The following is a 12,731-nucleotide window of genomic DNA, read 5'->3' on the forward strand; positions in this document are numbered from 1 at the left end:
ATTTAGTATACTGCCAGTCTATTGTAATATGTTGATAAAATACAGAGATATAAGAAAAATCCCCCTAGTCTGCAAATGTATGTGATTTGAGTAACGTTACCTATGTAGCCTGTGTGAGAGTTGTGTGCAACTATTCAGCAACAAGCATGGGAAAGCGGAGTGATGTCTGACTTCACAAGGGGCATGATGATAGGTGTCTTGACAGTGGGCTTGTCTCTGAGTTCATTGGCTTCGTTGGCAAATCATCAAATCAGTCTCGGAAAGCAGAACTCGCAAGCAGCTCATGACGGATCAGCTTGCTGACGTCGTGTACAACGTTTTGTGACAAACAGACATGATACAAAAATCTGGACACCCATTTCATTCCACTCTGCATAGTGGGCTATTAATGCCATTCTCTGTCAGTGTAGTCATCTATCTAGAAAATCATTCAGCAATCATTTTAAATATGTGAACTGTCCCACAGCAAAATGATTTGCCAAAAAAAATGAAAAACCTTCTTAGAAGTGATATTGTAAGATTTTAAAAAGGAAAAAAAAAACATAAGGTTGACAATCCAGTATTCTAACCTTAACATTGGTAGCTATTTCATATAGCCAATGTACAAATGTTTTTATGGTTTTCTTTTTCTAGGTGCTTTTAATAACTAAACCTCATTCATGAGCTGCGATTGGTTTAGCAGCCATGGATGACAAGGCCTCAGTTGGGAAAATTAGCATTTCTTCAGACTCGGTTTCCACACTAAACAGTGAGGATTTTGTCTTGGTTTGCCACCAAGGGGACGAAACACCGTCTTCAAATAATGGTAGTGATGATGAAAAAACAGGACTGAAGGTAAGAGCATTTAAAGTGTAGAGTAGAGATTTTGGTCTGGTTTTGCTTCTGATGTAAACTGGACCTCATTTCTCCATGGATGACCTGAATACACCAATACAAGCAGGTGCACGCATGGGGATTGTTGCAAATATTGTTCTTTTTGCCACGGTTTACAAACACAGTGACAGTTCAGTTGCTCAGTTCATAGCTAAAGGAACCATATAATATATTGAGTTAATGAGGTACTACTGCAGTAGGTAATGAGCAACTTAACTACATGCTTTTACTGAAGAAATGCAAAAATGTTTTCATGAAATCGCCAACATTTTGCACATGGAAACTCTTTAATTTTGCTGTCTCTGCTGTACAGTAAGTCAAGTAAATGTCTTGTACTATAAGTACTATAATTTATATCTCAATCTGCAAAAAATAGAAATCAGCTGAACTTTAGACACCCTCTGTTTTGTTAAGTTTGCTATTTTATAACAATACAGATTGCCTGGTATAGTTGTATTTATAATACTAATATCAGAAGAAACTGGTATGCATTGGCAGAGTGTCACAATTGAATTAAAGGTACCTTACTGTAGATGTAGTGTTACAGTTCAGCACATCTTGTACAGCGCCCCTTACAACTGAAAACTCTACCCTGACCCTCCTGCTTATTTACTTTAGTTTCCTGGTCAGTCCAGGTCCAGACCTGGGTGTGCTACTGTACTGTACACGCTGAGCAATGTTGTTTTACACACTCACTGTTGCTATGCCACTCATAAAACGAGATCATCAATAATCTAGTCTAATTTTTCAACGGGATCTTTGAAAACAGATGACGTGTTCCAAAACTAGAGACAAGAAACCAAGAAGGTTTATTTAAGGACACAAATGTGTTTACTACTGTTTAACATTTTTACTTTCCGTTTACAAAGAGTAGTGCCTATTGCACCTTGTCAAAGAACTGGACAGTCTGATCTACAATATGTATCTTGACAGCATCTGTGGGTTATTAAGTGATGTACCTGTAAATATTCATTCTTTGATATTAATAGCTTTGTTGTGTATACCAGTATAGATATATGTCCAGAACACAGCAGGTGTTTTTCATGATGCCAGTCAGTAGGTATTCAAGCTCATCCATGGTTTGACAGGTTTGGTTTACATCAGTTGCAACTTCAGTATTGAATGAAATAATTTTCAATTATACTTCTACCAAAACTCGCTTTTAACACCAAAATTGTACTCTCCTGTCTATGAGCCTGTGTTCTCCGCATGCTTCCGAACCTAAAATAATTAACTGAACCTTATTGTACTTCCACATCGCTCTTAAACCCTGCTAAATTACCCCTTCTCAAATTCTGACCTCCTGGTAATGATGGTGGTAATGAAGTGTGAATGAAGGCATGCTGACTCACCCCTTCTCTGGATGTTGTCCCTCCTCTCCAGCCTGTGATATGTTTTATTAACTCTCACTTCTGGGCAGTCCTGCTTTTTCGTGATACCTACTGTATTTGTGTCTCTGTTTGCACAACAGCCGCTTTTCTCACCTCTCCTTTGTGCTTGTACACTTCTTGCCTGTGATCAGTAATTAAATTTTTTGAATATTACTATCTCAACTTTTTTGCACTTGATCGTTGTTTATTTGCCTGTTGTTTTTTTTAATGATAATTTGTTTCTTGTTCCTCCTCGTTGTTCGACTTCTCTTTCTGGGATGTAATAAGGTGTAGCATTCTTATGAAAGGTATCCCTTGCTGTGCCACAACTTGGAGGCCACCAAGGGCCAAGTCAGATGGCCCAGGATAGAAGTACTGTAGGACAATATTTATTATAAAAACACATTATGTAGGAATCAACCTGTTAATTGCTACATATTTAATGGACATTTTCCCTTATTATTATTATTATTATTATTATTATTATTATTATTATTATTATTACAATATCACTAGTTATTTTTCTGCCATACTTGCCAGGTAACTGCAATGCTTATTTCCTGCAGCAGATGGCATCATTGCACACACTATTCTGATGAATTTCATACAAAACTATGCTACCTGCACTATATGGACGATCCTCAGCATAATGAAGGGATAGTACAGACCCTGTGTAATAGTTTGCAGTGATTTCAAATCTTATATTTTGCAGAACCTCGAGACTGGCAAAGTGCCATCAAGGATAGAGACCTGCATGTAAAAGGCTAATGAAATGAATGGCTACATAAATTTTTTTTTAAATTTCTAGAGGCTAAGATTTGAAATGATTAAAAAAAAAAAAAAAAAAAGCATTCTATTAATTAATTAACAAAACAAGATTTCCACATTGGAAAATACTCTTGCAATATTCTAGTTGTACTTATATGTATGCTGTTTGTCTCAGTTAAGTTTAGTCACTCTGTCAAATGTATATTGCTTAATTTGTTCAGTCTAAAACTGGATGAATTGAATTGGAGCTCTACAAGTTGCTAAAACAGATTGAAAGTTCTGTTCTTTGTCAAAACTTGTTCAGAACACTTTAGCAGTTAAGCGCTTGTCTGCACAGTTTGATTACATGATTCCAGTGTGAACGCATCAAGACTTTCTTCTTTGTTTCTTTGTTCATTTATTCTTTCTAAAGACCTCTTTTTCAGTATTTTAAATGCTGCAAAACACACAATCCTACTATTACTGTGGGCAGCTTGTTTTGAATTGGAATAAATTCATCATGTTTTTACAAAAACGAACAAAAAACAAAGGGGTTAGTCACAGTGTACAGAAAAACACAGTCTAATAGGCCAATAATCTGAGGCTGATTAATTAATGAATCAATCAAGTAGGTTCTGTTTAGAAGACTTGTATACACTATTTACCAAATATGTTCTTTGTGGTTGTCCTGCAGTGGAGTAGTAAAGGTGCCACTTGAGAGTTAACAGAAAGCTAATTATCTATGGGCATATTTTGTGTACAGTAATGCATGACTTGGACTGTGGCCAGATAATCTTTAGACAAGTTTTTTATATATTATGATTATTATTTTATTTTTGTACTGGTCCAAATAGAGATGAAGAGCTCTACTATTTGAAACCCTGGAAATAGATTTTATTATCTCTGACTGGGTAATATGGAGATGAACTCTACATTTTACATATATGTTGAAAAAAACACTTCCCCAACTGTGATGTAACTTGGTTAGGACATTCTTTAGTTATTGAGGTTATATTACTGTAGTCTGATTGTCTTACATTTTTACTTCTACATACAATGGTTGTAGGTCATAGGGATCTAATCTTAATGGCAAGAATATATGCTATTGACATACAGTACTTGCTTGTATTGCACTCAAATAGAACGTTTTAGAACAATATTTACAGATCCAATCATCCTTCTGGATTATTCATCTCAAAGTACATTAAGTATGTTGTATTCATAAACTGATAAGATTCAATTACTTGTTATGGCCTGCCCTCAAAAGAGTTAATGATTTAAAGTGATTGGAGGTATTGGAGCATACATAATACTGAAATAGACAGGTTACTGCAACCATTACAACAGTGTGTTCCATCAAAGGTTATGTTCCATATACTTATTGTGTGTTATTGCATAAGTAACTTTTTTTTTTGAGCTCTTGCTAAGAAGTTTAATTATTTTCATTTGTTCAAGAATGCAATATAATAGCTAGCATTCAGTCTGTGTGTACTGTAGAATAATATACATGTCACCCAGGCTCATTTTCTTTTTTAACCTGGTTTAATTACAAATGAGCACATTGTATACGTTGCAATATTATATTTGGAACTGTAGTTTAGACAATACTGAAGCAATAAAGTTCCCAGCATAGAATCCTGAACAATTTTTTCTGTTTTTCCCACAAAGCCTTTAAAGTCTTTATCTCCAGTTGTATCTCTTCAGCTAAAGTTGTGTCCTGTAGTGAGATGGGGATAAGATTGACAGAGATTAATGAAATACTGAAAACCAGGTATAGGCAGATTTAGTGAATAGTAAACAAACCCAGAAGCAATCAGAATTGGCTAACACCATAAAATAGTGAAAGAAATGTAAGAAATATTTGGAGGATATAAAGTAGCACTCTAAACTCCTGACACTTAGAGATTAGATTTAGGAAAGTATTAGGAACATTTAGATTATATGAAGTATTCCTTTAATATTGACAGCAACTTCTTTTTGAAAATCTGTCATTATATACATCATACTACAGAACTTGAGAGGGGATGTTTTTTAAACATACAATTTAACAGGTTTGCTTTCTTTAGGAAATAAATACCTGTGGAGAGAACAAAAAGTATATAAGTAAACTAAATGTGGTGTTTATTACGCAGGTTTTTACTGAAGAAGGTGTCAGCTTTAAGGTCAGTTTAATTTTTATATATATTTTCTGTTTGTCCTGCTTCCCCTTATTTGCAATAACGTAGAGGAGTGCTCCTTGCTTTATAAGTTTCCACAATTTACTTGCTTAGATAAATACTTGGCAGACATTTATTTCGCAATGAGAGCCAGCTAGCTCAACATGTAACTACCCCTTTGCTGTACTTTACAGCTATTTGGTCTGGCTACAGGAACATGCAATGTAAATATATAAACCAATTGCTGTACCAGCGCATAACAGAACTGAAATAAGTTCAGGCCCAAGTCCCGCTGTCAGGAGTTGGATTAGAGTGCTCTAAACGGCAGCTGGTGGTGTGTGCTGGTCTGTGTGCAGATCGTGGGGAACGGGAGTGAGCAGGAGCTGCAGAAGGAGCTGGAGGATGTGCTGATGGATCCCTCGGTTGCAGACCAGGCAGGCAGCGGGGATCATGGGGAGGAAGGGCTAGCAGCAGTGGAGAGGGAGGTGGCACCCACTCATAATGTGCCCATCTCTGTTGCCCCGACACAAGTCTGTCCCAGCCCGATGGCCACCCTACCGAAACTCGACATGGTCCTGCCTGTCAAACCTTCACAGGACGGTGAGTGGATGAAATCAGCAGGCCCTCCTTCCATCATGCCTGTATTAAATACAGACTTGCTAACTGTCCCTCTTTTGGAGGCACTAGATTACAAGGATTTAACATGGTTATAAAAGTGGGTGGTTACAGGCACAAAATAATATTTGCGAACAAGAGGAGGACATTCGGCTCATCAATGTTTGTATGGTTCCTAGGAACTGATCTTAAAACCTTGTCAAGTTAGGTCTGAAAGGATCATGATGATTCAGTATCAACATGGCAAGGTAACCCATTCCACACCCTCACCACTCTCTGTGTAAAGAAGTGTCTCCTATTATCTGTCCAAAGTCTATCTCCACTTAATTTCCAACTGTGTCATCTAGTCCATGTTTCCATGCTGCGCTACTGGTTTGTGGAACACTAAATTTGACATTCAATTTTTGTGCATCTGGCAAATGAACAGAAACAGATGAGAAAAAAAAAATCTATTTAGGAAAGATATATAACAAGCTGCTGCTGTAAATATAATGATGGACTAATGGTTCCTTCGTTGTTTATAAAAAGTTTTGCTTTTGGCCAGGGTCAAAACCATCAGGAGTTTGGAAAGATGTCAAGACGGCAGTATAAAATTGTAGAAAATTGCCTGCCTTGCAAGAGCAAAGCTGGCTTCTTGGAAAGCTGCGGGCTGCTGTTGACCTGGAACATGGTTGGAAGTTATTTACAATGGAATTCCTAATGATGCTAAAAGAGACTGTGTTAAAGCTGCAGTGTCCGTGTTCAATTGTAGACTGTAACTCTTGCTTTGCTTAATTATTATATTTTAAATATAGTTTAGTCTGCTGTAGAACTAACATTTTTAATATTAGCTTTTAACATCAGCAAATACTCTTTTTTTTAATGAGGTGATTATATTCTATAGTACTGTGTAAAGGTATTTAAATGGATCTTAGGATTTTAGTTTATAAATCAACACAGTTAGATTTTTCATGCTGGGGTTTGTAATGAACAAAGTGCATTCCAGCTCCCACCACCAAAAATTAAATGTGCTGGGGCTTCATATCAAGGATACAGAGATGGCGAGGTCACGCAAGTTTATTGTGTGGCAGAAATCCGTGACAAGAAGAATGTCTTTACATACGCATGAAGTGAAGTTTTGTGGAGGTTCGCCAAACAAACAAAAATATCATCGAGGTCCTACTATTCTATACGTTGTAATACAAAGCCAACAACACGTTTGTATTCTGTGTGACACATCCAAACATTACCAAACGCATACATAGTTATGAAGATTGAGCCATATTTATAAAGCATTTTCTGAAAAGTTCACCAGACTTTTTTAAAAGGAAAAACTAAATACAAGTAAATAATAATCCATGGTAAGTGGTGACCTGCGCAATTGTTAATAATTATTATAATACTTCTGGTGACTGAGACAACAGTCCTTAACAACATAATATATAATAATAATAATAATAATAATAATAATAATAATAATAATAATAATTGCACTTTAAAATACTTAGTTAATAGACAAAAAGGATCAAAGAAGAAACACAATTGAGATTGCAGTAAGCTGTATATATAAATGTATAACAATAAAATAATTTTGTTGAAAATATCAGTTCAACTCTACTAGTATTGTCCAGCTGTACAAAAAAAAGCAGTTAAAAAATAAAATATCAACAATAATAACACAACTTGGCAATTCTGTGTTAATGATTAGGAGATCTATTATTCATTTTAATATGAGAAACTGATAACGTTTTATAAATATGCACTTGCCGTGCTCAGTCGTGGAAGAGCAGCAGAATTCAGATAATGCAGGACTAACATTCAATGCTGTCAGAGTATTTTGCGGCGTTTAAAACTCCACCACCGTTGGTGCCAGAAACGGACTTTAACACCCCCCCCCCCCCCCCACACACCACAGTATCGTCTGACATTTTGGGCTTCAACCAAAATTATCTGCTTTCGTTTGCTCATTACTACCACTAAATGAACAGAACCTATAAGCATAAAATGTCTGTTCCGCTTCAACCGATCGCACTTGTGAAGCCTAATTTTTTCAAACCAGTGGTACGCACAGTGCGTAACATACATATGGCTGCATGCACCAATGTATCAGAAAATGATTACTCCTTGGGAAGGCAATACTGACCTCTAGGACCTCTTTGGCTTCGGGCAGTATAATCCCTGTCAGTCTGTATTGCCCTCCCTTGGGGGCAATCATTTTGTGATTTCTGACTCGAAGGGCAGTTCATATTTGCCATTATTTATATATGTATTGAAATTTGTTTAAAGTAAAACATCCAAATATGATTTTCCACTCTTATGTTATGTTGTTGTTGTTTCAGTGCATTGGTTAACTTGTACATTTTGGATGCAGATGATTCTTCAGAATCTAATCCCACAACCCCGGTTCCAGACGAGGACAGTGTTGTGTTCAGCAAGCTGACATACCTGGGCTGTGCTTCGGTTAATGCACCTCGCAGCGAAGTGGAGGCCCTGCGGATGATCTCCATTTTGCGAAGCCAGTGTCAGGGCCCTTTAGATGTGACTTTGTCCGTGCCCAACGTCTCGGAGGGAACTGTAAGGTAAGAACCGGCCATGAGTCTGAAAATCAAATTTATATGCAACCCCTTGTCTTTTGCTATAACTATAATTGCACTGTTTAAAACAGTATGAGTAGACTGTTGATGTTTAAAATGTAGTCTTTTATACAGCAGCCGCATAAGGAACGTGAAGTACGTTCTTGGAAAATGTTACTTTAGGTAAAAATGTATGACCTTGTCTGGCAAAGTAGATTGACAAGAGGAGATCTGAAAGGGCTGCATATGAGCTAACCTACGCAGAGTGGCAGGCTGAACTGACATGCAATTTATTGCCAACAGTGTACGTATTTTTTGTCAGTTTGAGTCGCACAGCATATGGTATTTTTGAGAAATTAATGTCAAGTCTGGCAGTAGCAGTAACTGCATCAGAAATGTTGCCCTGATTTAGTCGGTGGTGGATGTATTTACCTTGAGATGGTGCATCAATGTGATACTCGCTATAAAAAGTTTGGTCAAAGGTTTTATTGAAATCTGTCTGATTTGTCATGGAAGAATACGTTTTCACCTTTTGAACAAGTATTATTTTCGTCTACAGGTTATTAGATCCCCAAACAAATACAGAAATAGCAAACTATCCCATATACAAGATTCTTTTCTGTGTGAGAGGGCACGATGGGACCCTAGAATGGGACTGCTTTGCTTTTACTGAAAGCCACTACAATGCAGACATCTTCCGAATTCACGTCTTCCGATGTGAAATCCATGAAGCGGTAAGTACATCCAAACTGATTTTAGAAGAACAAAATAAAATGTCACAATTGTATTGCGTCACAATCACAACTTCAAGGACAGTCGGTCTTAATGCTAACATTTCATGTTTTACAGTGCTGATAAACTTAATCCTATTTGTGTTTACCTTGTGATGTGATGCTGCTGTTGTCGCCAGTGTTGAGGCTCATCAACTCAGCTGCATAAACAATTAGAATAGTTTTGCTCGGTAAGAACTAAGCCTAAATAATATTTTATACATGGGACAGACAAACACTGAAGGTGATGCTTTTGTCAGTGAACAGACATCACTGATGGTAGCTGAAAAGTTTGCCAGTTGTCAGGTATACAGTAGTTTTCAATTTCGAGAGGACATCTGGGTTAAGGTATGCACTAGGGCTGTGTATATAAAATACCTAAATATTGCACTGCCAGGTTTTCTTCTAATTTTGTATTTATAATACATTGTAAACACAACCACGCACTACATTGCTTTCAGCACTGGCTACAATCCTAGAAACTTATTAAATTTTTTTTTTTTTTAAATTTTTTTATTTTAGTGCCTTTTAATGACTTTTGACAATTATTTCAGCGTTTAAGCTTTCCATCTTATTTAATGACAAACATTTTGACTAGAAGTCTTTTTCTTTATTTTATTGAGCCTGTTGGTTGCATATAAAACAGATATCTATGTGTCCAGTTTGAAATCGTGGTCGTGTTTAAGTGTAAGACACTGGAGTGGGTATTGACTCCCTGGCTGGCAGTCCGATTTATGTTGTGCAAATCTGGTGGCTACTGATTTGCTGTGTGTGTGTGTATGTATATATATATATATTATATATATTATAATACGTTATTGTTCTATATATACCACTACTGTTCTGCAGCATTTCTTACACTCAGTGAGGATGTCAGTCCATCACAGAAAAAAATAACCATTTTGCGTTTTTGAGCATTATCAAATTATCAGTACGATATGCACAAAAACAGAACTTACATTTCTGAACCCAGTGTAACTAATCAGAGAGAGGCTGTTACTTGCAGAGAAATGAGTCTCTACTAACCTAAGCCTAGTACACTTTTTTTATAAGCCCTTTTTACAAACATCTCTTCAGACAGTACAAACAATTTCAGACATACTAGTAGTAATACAAATATATGATTTCATTTATATTCCTTAAACTATATAAAATAGGCAATAAAAGAAAAAAAATATGTAAATTGTTGTTTTTGTTTTTTTTAGTCAAGTGATTTAAATCGTGATTTAAATCAGCCAACCCTGCACACAATGCCAGTGGGTACCTAAATCTAATCTATTTTTTTGCACATCCATGTATGGAACATTTATATTTAACATGCAAATCCTCTTGCTTATTTCCTCCAGGTTAGCCGGATCTTGTACAGTTTTGCCACAGCCTTTCGTCGTTCTGCAAATAAAACTGCGCTTTCGGCAATTCCACCCCCACTGACTCCGGACAGCGATGTTTTCACCTTCACTGTGTCCTTAGAAATCAAGGAAGATGATGGGAGAGGTTCTTTCAGGTTTGAGCCCTAAAGCACTACTTACACTTGTACTGTATATGTTGGTGTTTCTGCACATGGATATAACAGAGCTACAAACCCTTAAATCCTTATTAACTTAGAAAGAATAAAAAATTTTTTTTTGAAAAAGTTGCTAGTATTAAGCCTTTTAATGGGGTTATACAGTATTTAAAACACAACATTTACGACTACAGTACGTCTTTCTCAATGTCTTGTGGATCCCTTTGCATTAAAGTTTCTTCTAGTTTTTTTTAAATATACCACTTTTTAGTGTTTTTATAGTTATGGATGACTTTTTTTTTTTAATAATCCTATTTTTAGACCTTATTTTTGCTTTTGTTAAACATATACGTAGAACTAGACCACTTAACAGGAACAAAGATGTCAAATAAAAAGCAAGTAAGGAAGTGTCTAACAGAGCAGTCTAGATCCTGTGTTTTGATCTTGAACAGTGTTTTGACAAATGTACATTTGTCATCTGCATGTTAGCCAGAATGTTTTGAGCCTTTGCTTCTGCAGCGCTAAGAGGAATGTGCAGAAAGACCTGTTTCTTGTCTCTTTTTCTAACTGTGTGTTTCTCTTCCCCACGGGAGACCTGCTTTCCATTATCCCATCATCATTGTTTTAGTCCTGCTTCTCCCTCTACCTCAGCGTGCATGTTTAGCATAATGTACATGTGTGTATTTTCTTTCTGGATTTCATGGGTCATGTCTGGAGGACACCATGAAGATGTTTGATTCAGACTGCATGATTATTCACTGCTCTTGATGTTTTATTGAAGGCTGTGTTTACAAATGCAACATGAAGATTCGACTAAATGGCTATTGCTGCAAGTATATGTCAATTATAAATGTCAATGAAAACTATTATTATTTAAGCAAATTAAATGCTGTCTGAAAAGTAGCCATGTAAGTTTCATCATAAATAAATGCATCTTTTTAAAAGTGGAAGTTTCATCAAAATTAAAATCTAATCAATATTTTTGCTAGCTTAAAATAAATGATTACATAGGCAGTGCTAATAGTGCAGTTAAAACACCTGTAGTTCCACAATATGCATAAATGTGCCATTGGCCTCTAAGGCTTCATTGTCAACTGGGATAGGATCTTACAAACCTTATTTTAGACTAATGTAAAAGTCCAGAGCTGGCCCACTCATACTGTATATGACCCAAAAAAGGTCCATCATTTTCTGATTGCTTCAGGTTGTCCAGTAGTTGGACGTTACAGTTGAAGGTATACTGAAAGCATTAGGTGAAATCAATAGGTTTCTCCAGAACTGTTAAGGGTAGTTTCAGTGTATTGTTCTTTGATGCTAGAGACTTGTGCAGAATGTAAGTGGTTAATCTATTGTTTGTCGTTTTGTTTCAACAGTGCAGTCTTAAAAGACAAAGATAAACAGAGCTTCAAGCTCCGTCCAGGAATGGACAAGAAAATCGTCATTTATGTTCAGCAAACATCAAATAAGGAGCTTGCAATAGAAAGGTACTACCACAGCACTTCCAATTTTCAAGAACCCCTGCGGTAGCATTACAATGCTTGTACTTACATGTTATTGGTTGCATCTGTTATCCTTATGGAGAAGGCATGACATTTTTTACATTATACAGCTAGGAAAAATTAAATGGATAGTGCGTAAAGGTAAACTGTGCTGATCCTCACACAAGATTTACAACAATTTTGTTTTTAAAAAAAAAAGTGTACCTTTTTAATAGGGTTATTTAAATATATCCCTGTACCAGGATGTGACAGGGTTGTCACGGCCAAAGCTGGTTAGATGCAGAGACAAAGCTGAAGTTTAAAGCACTGATGCCCACTTATATTACACAAAACACACAGAATCAAAACAAACACAGCACAGGGGTCAAAATAAAAGGTTCAAACTAAATAACAATTGCTGGTAGGCTGGGCATTTGCCTTCACTATCCGGTTTATTTAATAAGAACGCAAGCACACACACCTCCACCAAAGAATTCAGCTACCCTGATGTACATGTGACCACTCCCCAGTTGGCACTGAATTACGTGTTTAACTCCATCTCTGCCAACTTGCATTCAAAGTGAATCAATTTTTATTTAACCCCAACCCCAAAACCATACGCACATGCACACACTATTTACACATGCAGGGCTGTCCTGTCATACA

At 36.5% G+C, this 12,731-nt stretch overlaps 1 protein-coding gene across 3 annotated transcripts in view; it reads left to right on the top strand.

The window, feature by feature from the left end:
* The window catches only part of LOC121303493 (rab GTPase-activating protein 1), a 108,047-nt gene that overhangs the window by 9,069 nt on the left and 86,247 nt on the right, over nucleotides 1-12,731 (top strand). Inside the window, exons 2-8 of one of the 3 annotated variants that reach the window (XM_041234210.1) lie at nucleotides 634-834; nucleotides 5,123-5,152; nucleotides 5,503-5,746; nucleotides 8,112-8,319; nucleotides 8,873-9,047; nucleotides 10,430-10,587; nucleotides 11,961-12,071. In XM_041234210.1, the coding sequence (XP_041090144.1) occupies nucleotides 685-834; nucleotides 5,123-5,152; nucleotides 5,503-5,746; nucleotides 8,112-8,319; nucleotides 8,873-9,047; nucleotides 10,430-10,587; nucleotides 11,961-12,071 (1,076 nt within the window). In that variant the 5' untranslated portion in view covers nucleotides 634-684. Of the gene's footprint in view, nucleotides 1-633; nucleotides 835-5,122; nucleotides 5,153-5,502; nucleotides 5,747-8,111; nucleotides 8,320-8,872; nucleotides 9,048-10,429; nucleotides 10,588-10,877; nucleotides 11,417-11,960; nucleotides 12,072-12,731 lie in introns of those variants that run through there. The other 2 variants (XM_041234211.1, XM_041234212.1) reach the window with 2 other exon arrangements.

Source organism: Polyodon spathula, chromosome 33 (genome assembly GCF_017654505.1).
Source record: "Polyodon spathula isolate WHYD16114869_AA chromosome 33, ASM1765450v1, whole genome shotgun sequence".
NCBI lineage: Eukaryota > Metazoa > Chordata > Actinopteri > Acipenseriformes > Polyodontidae > Polyodon > Polyodon spathula.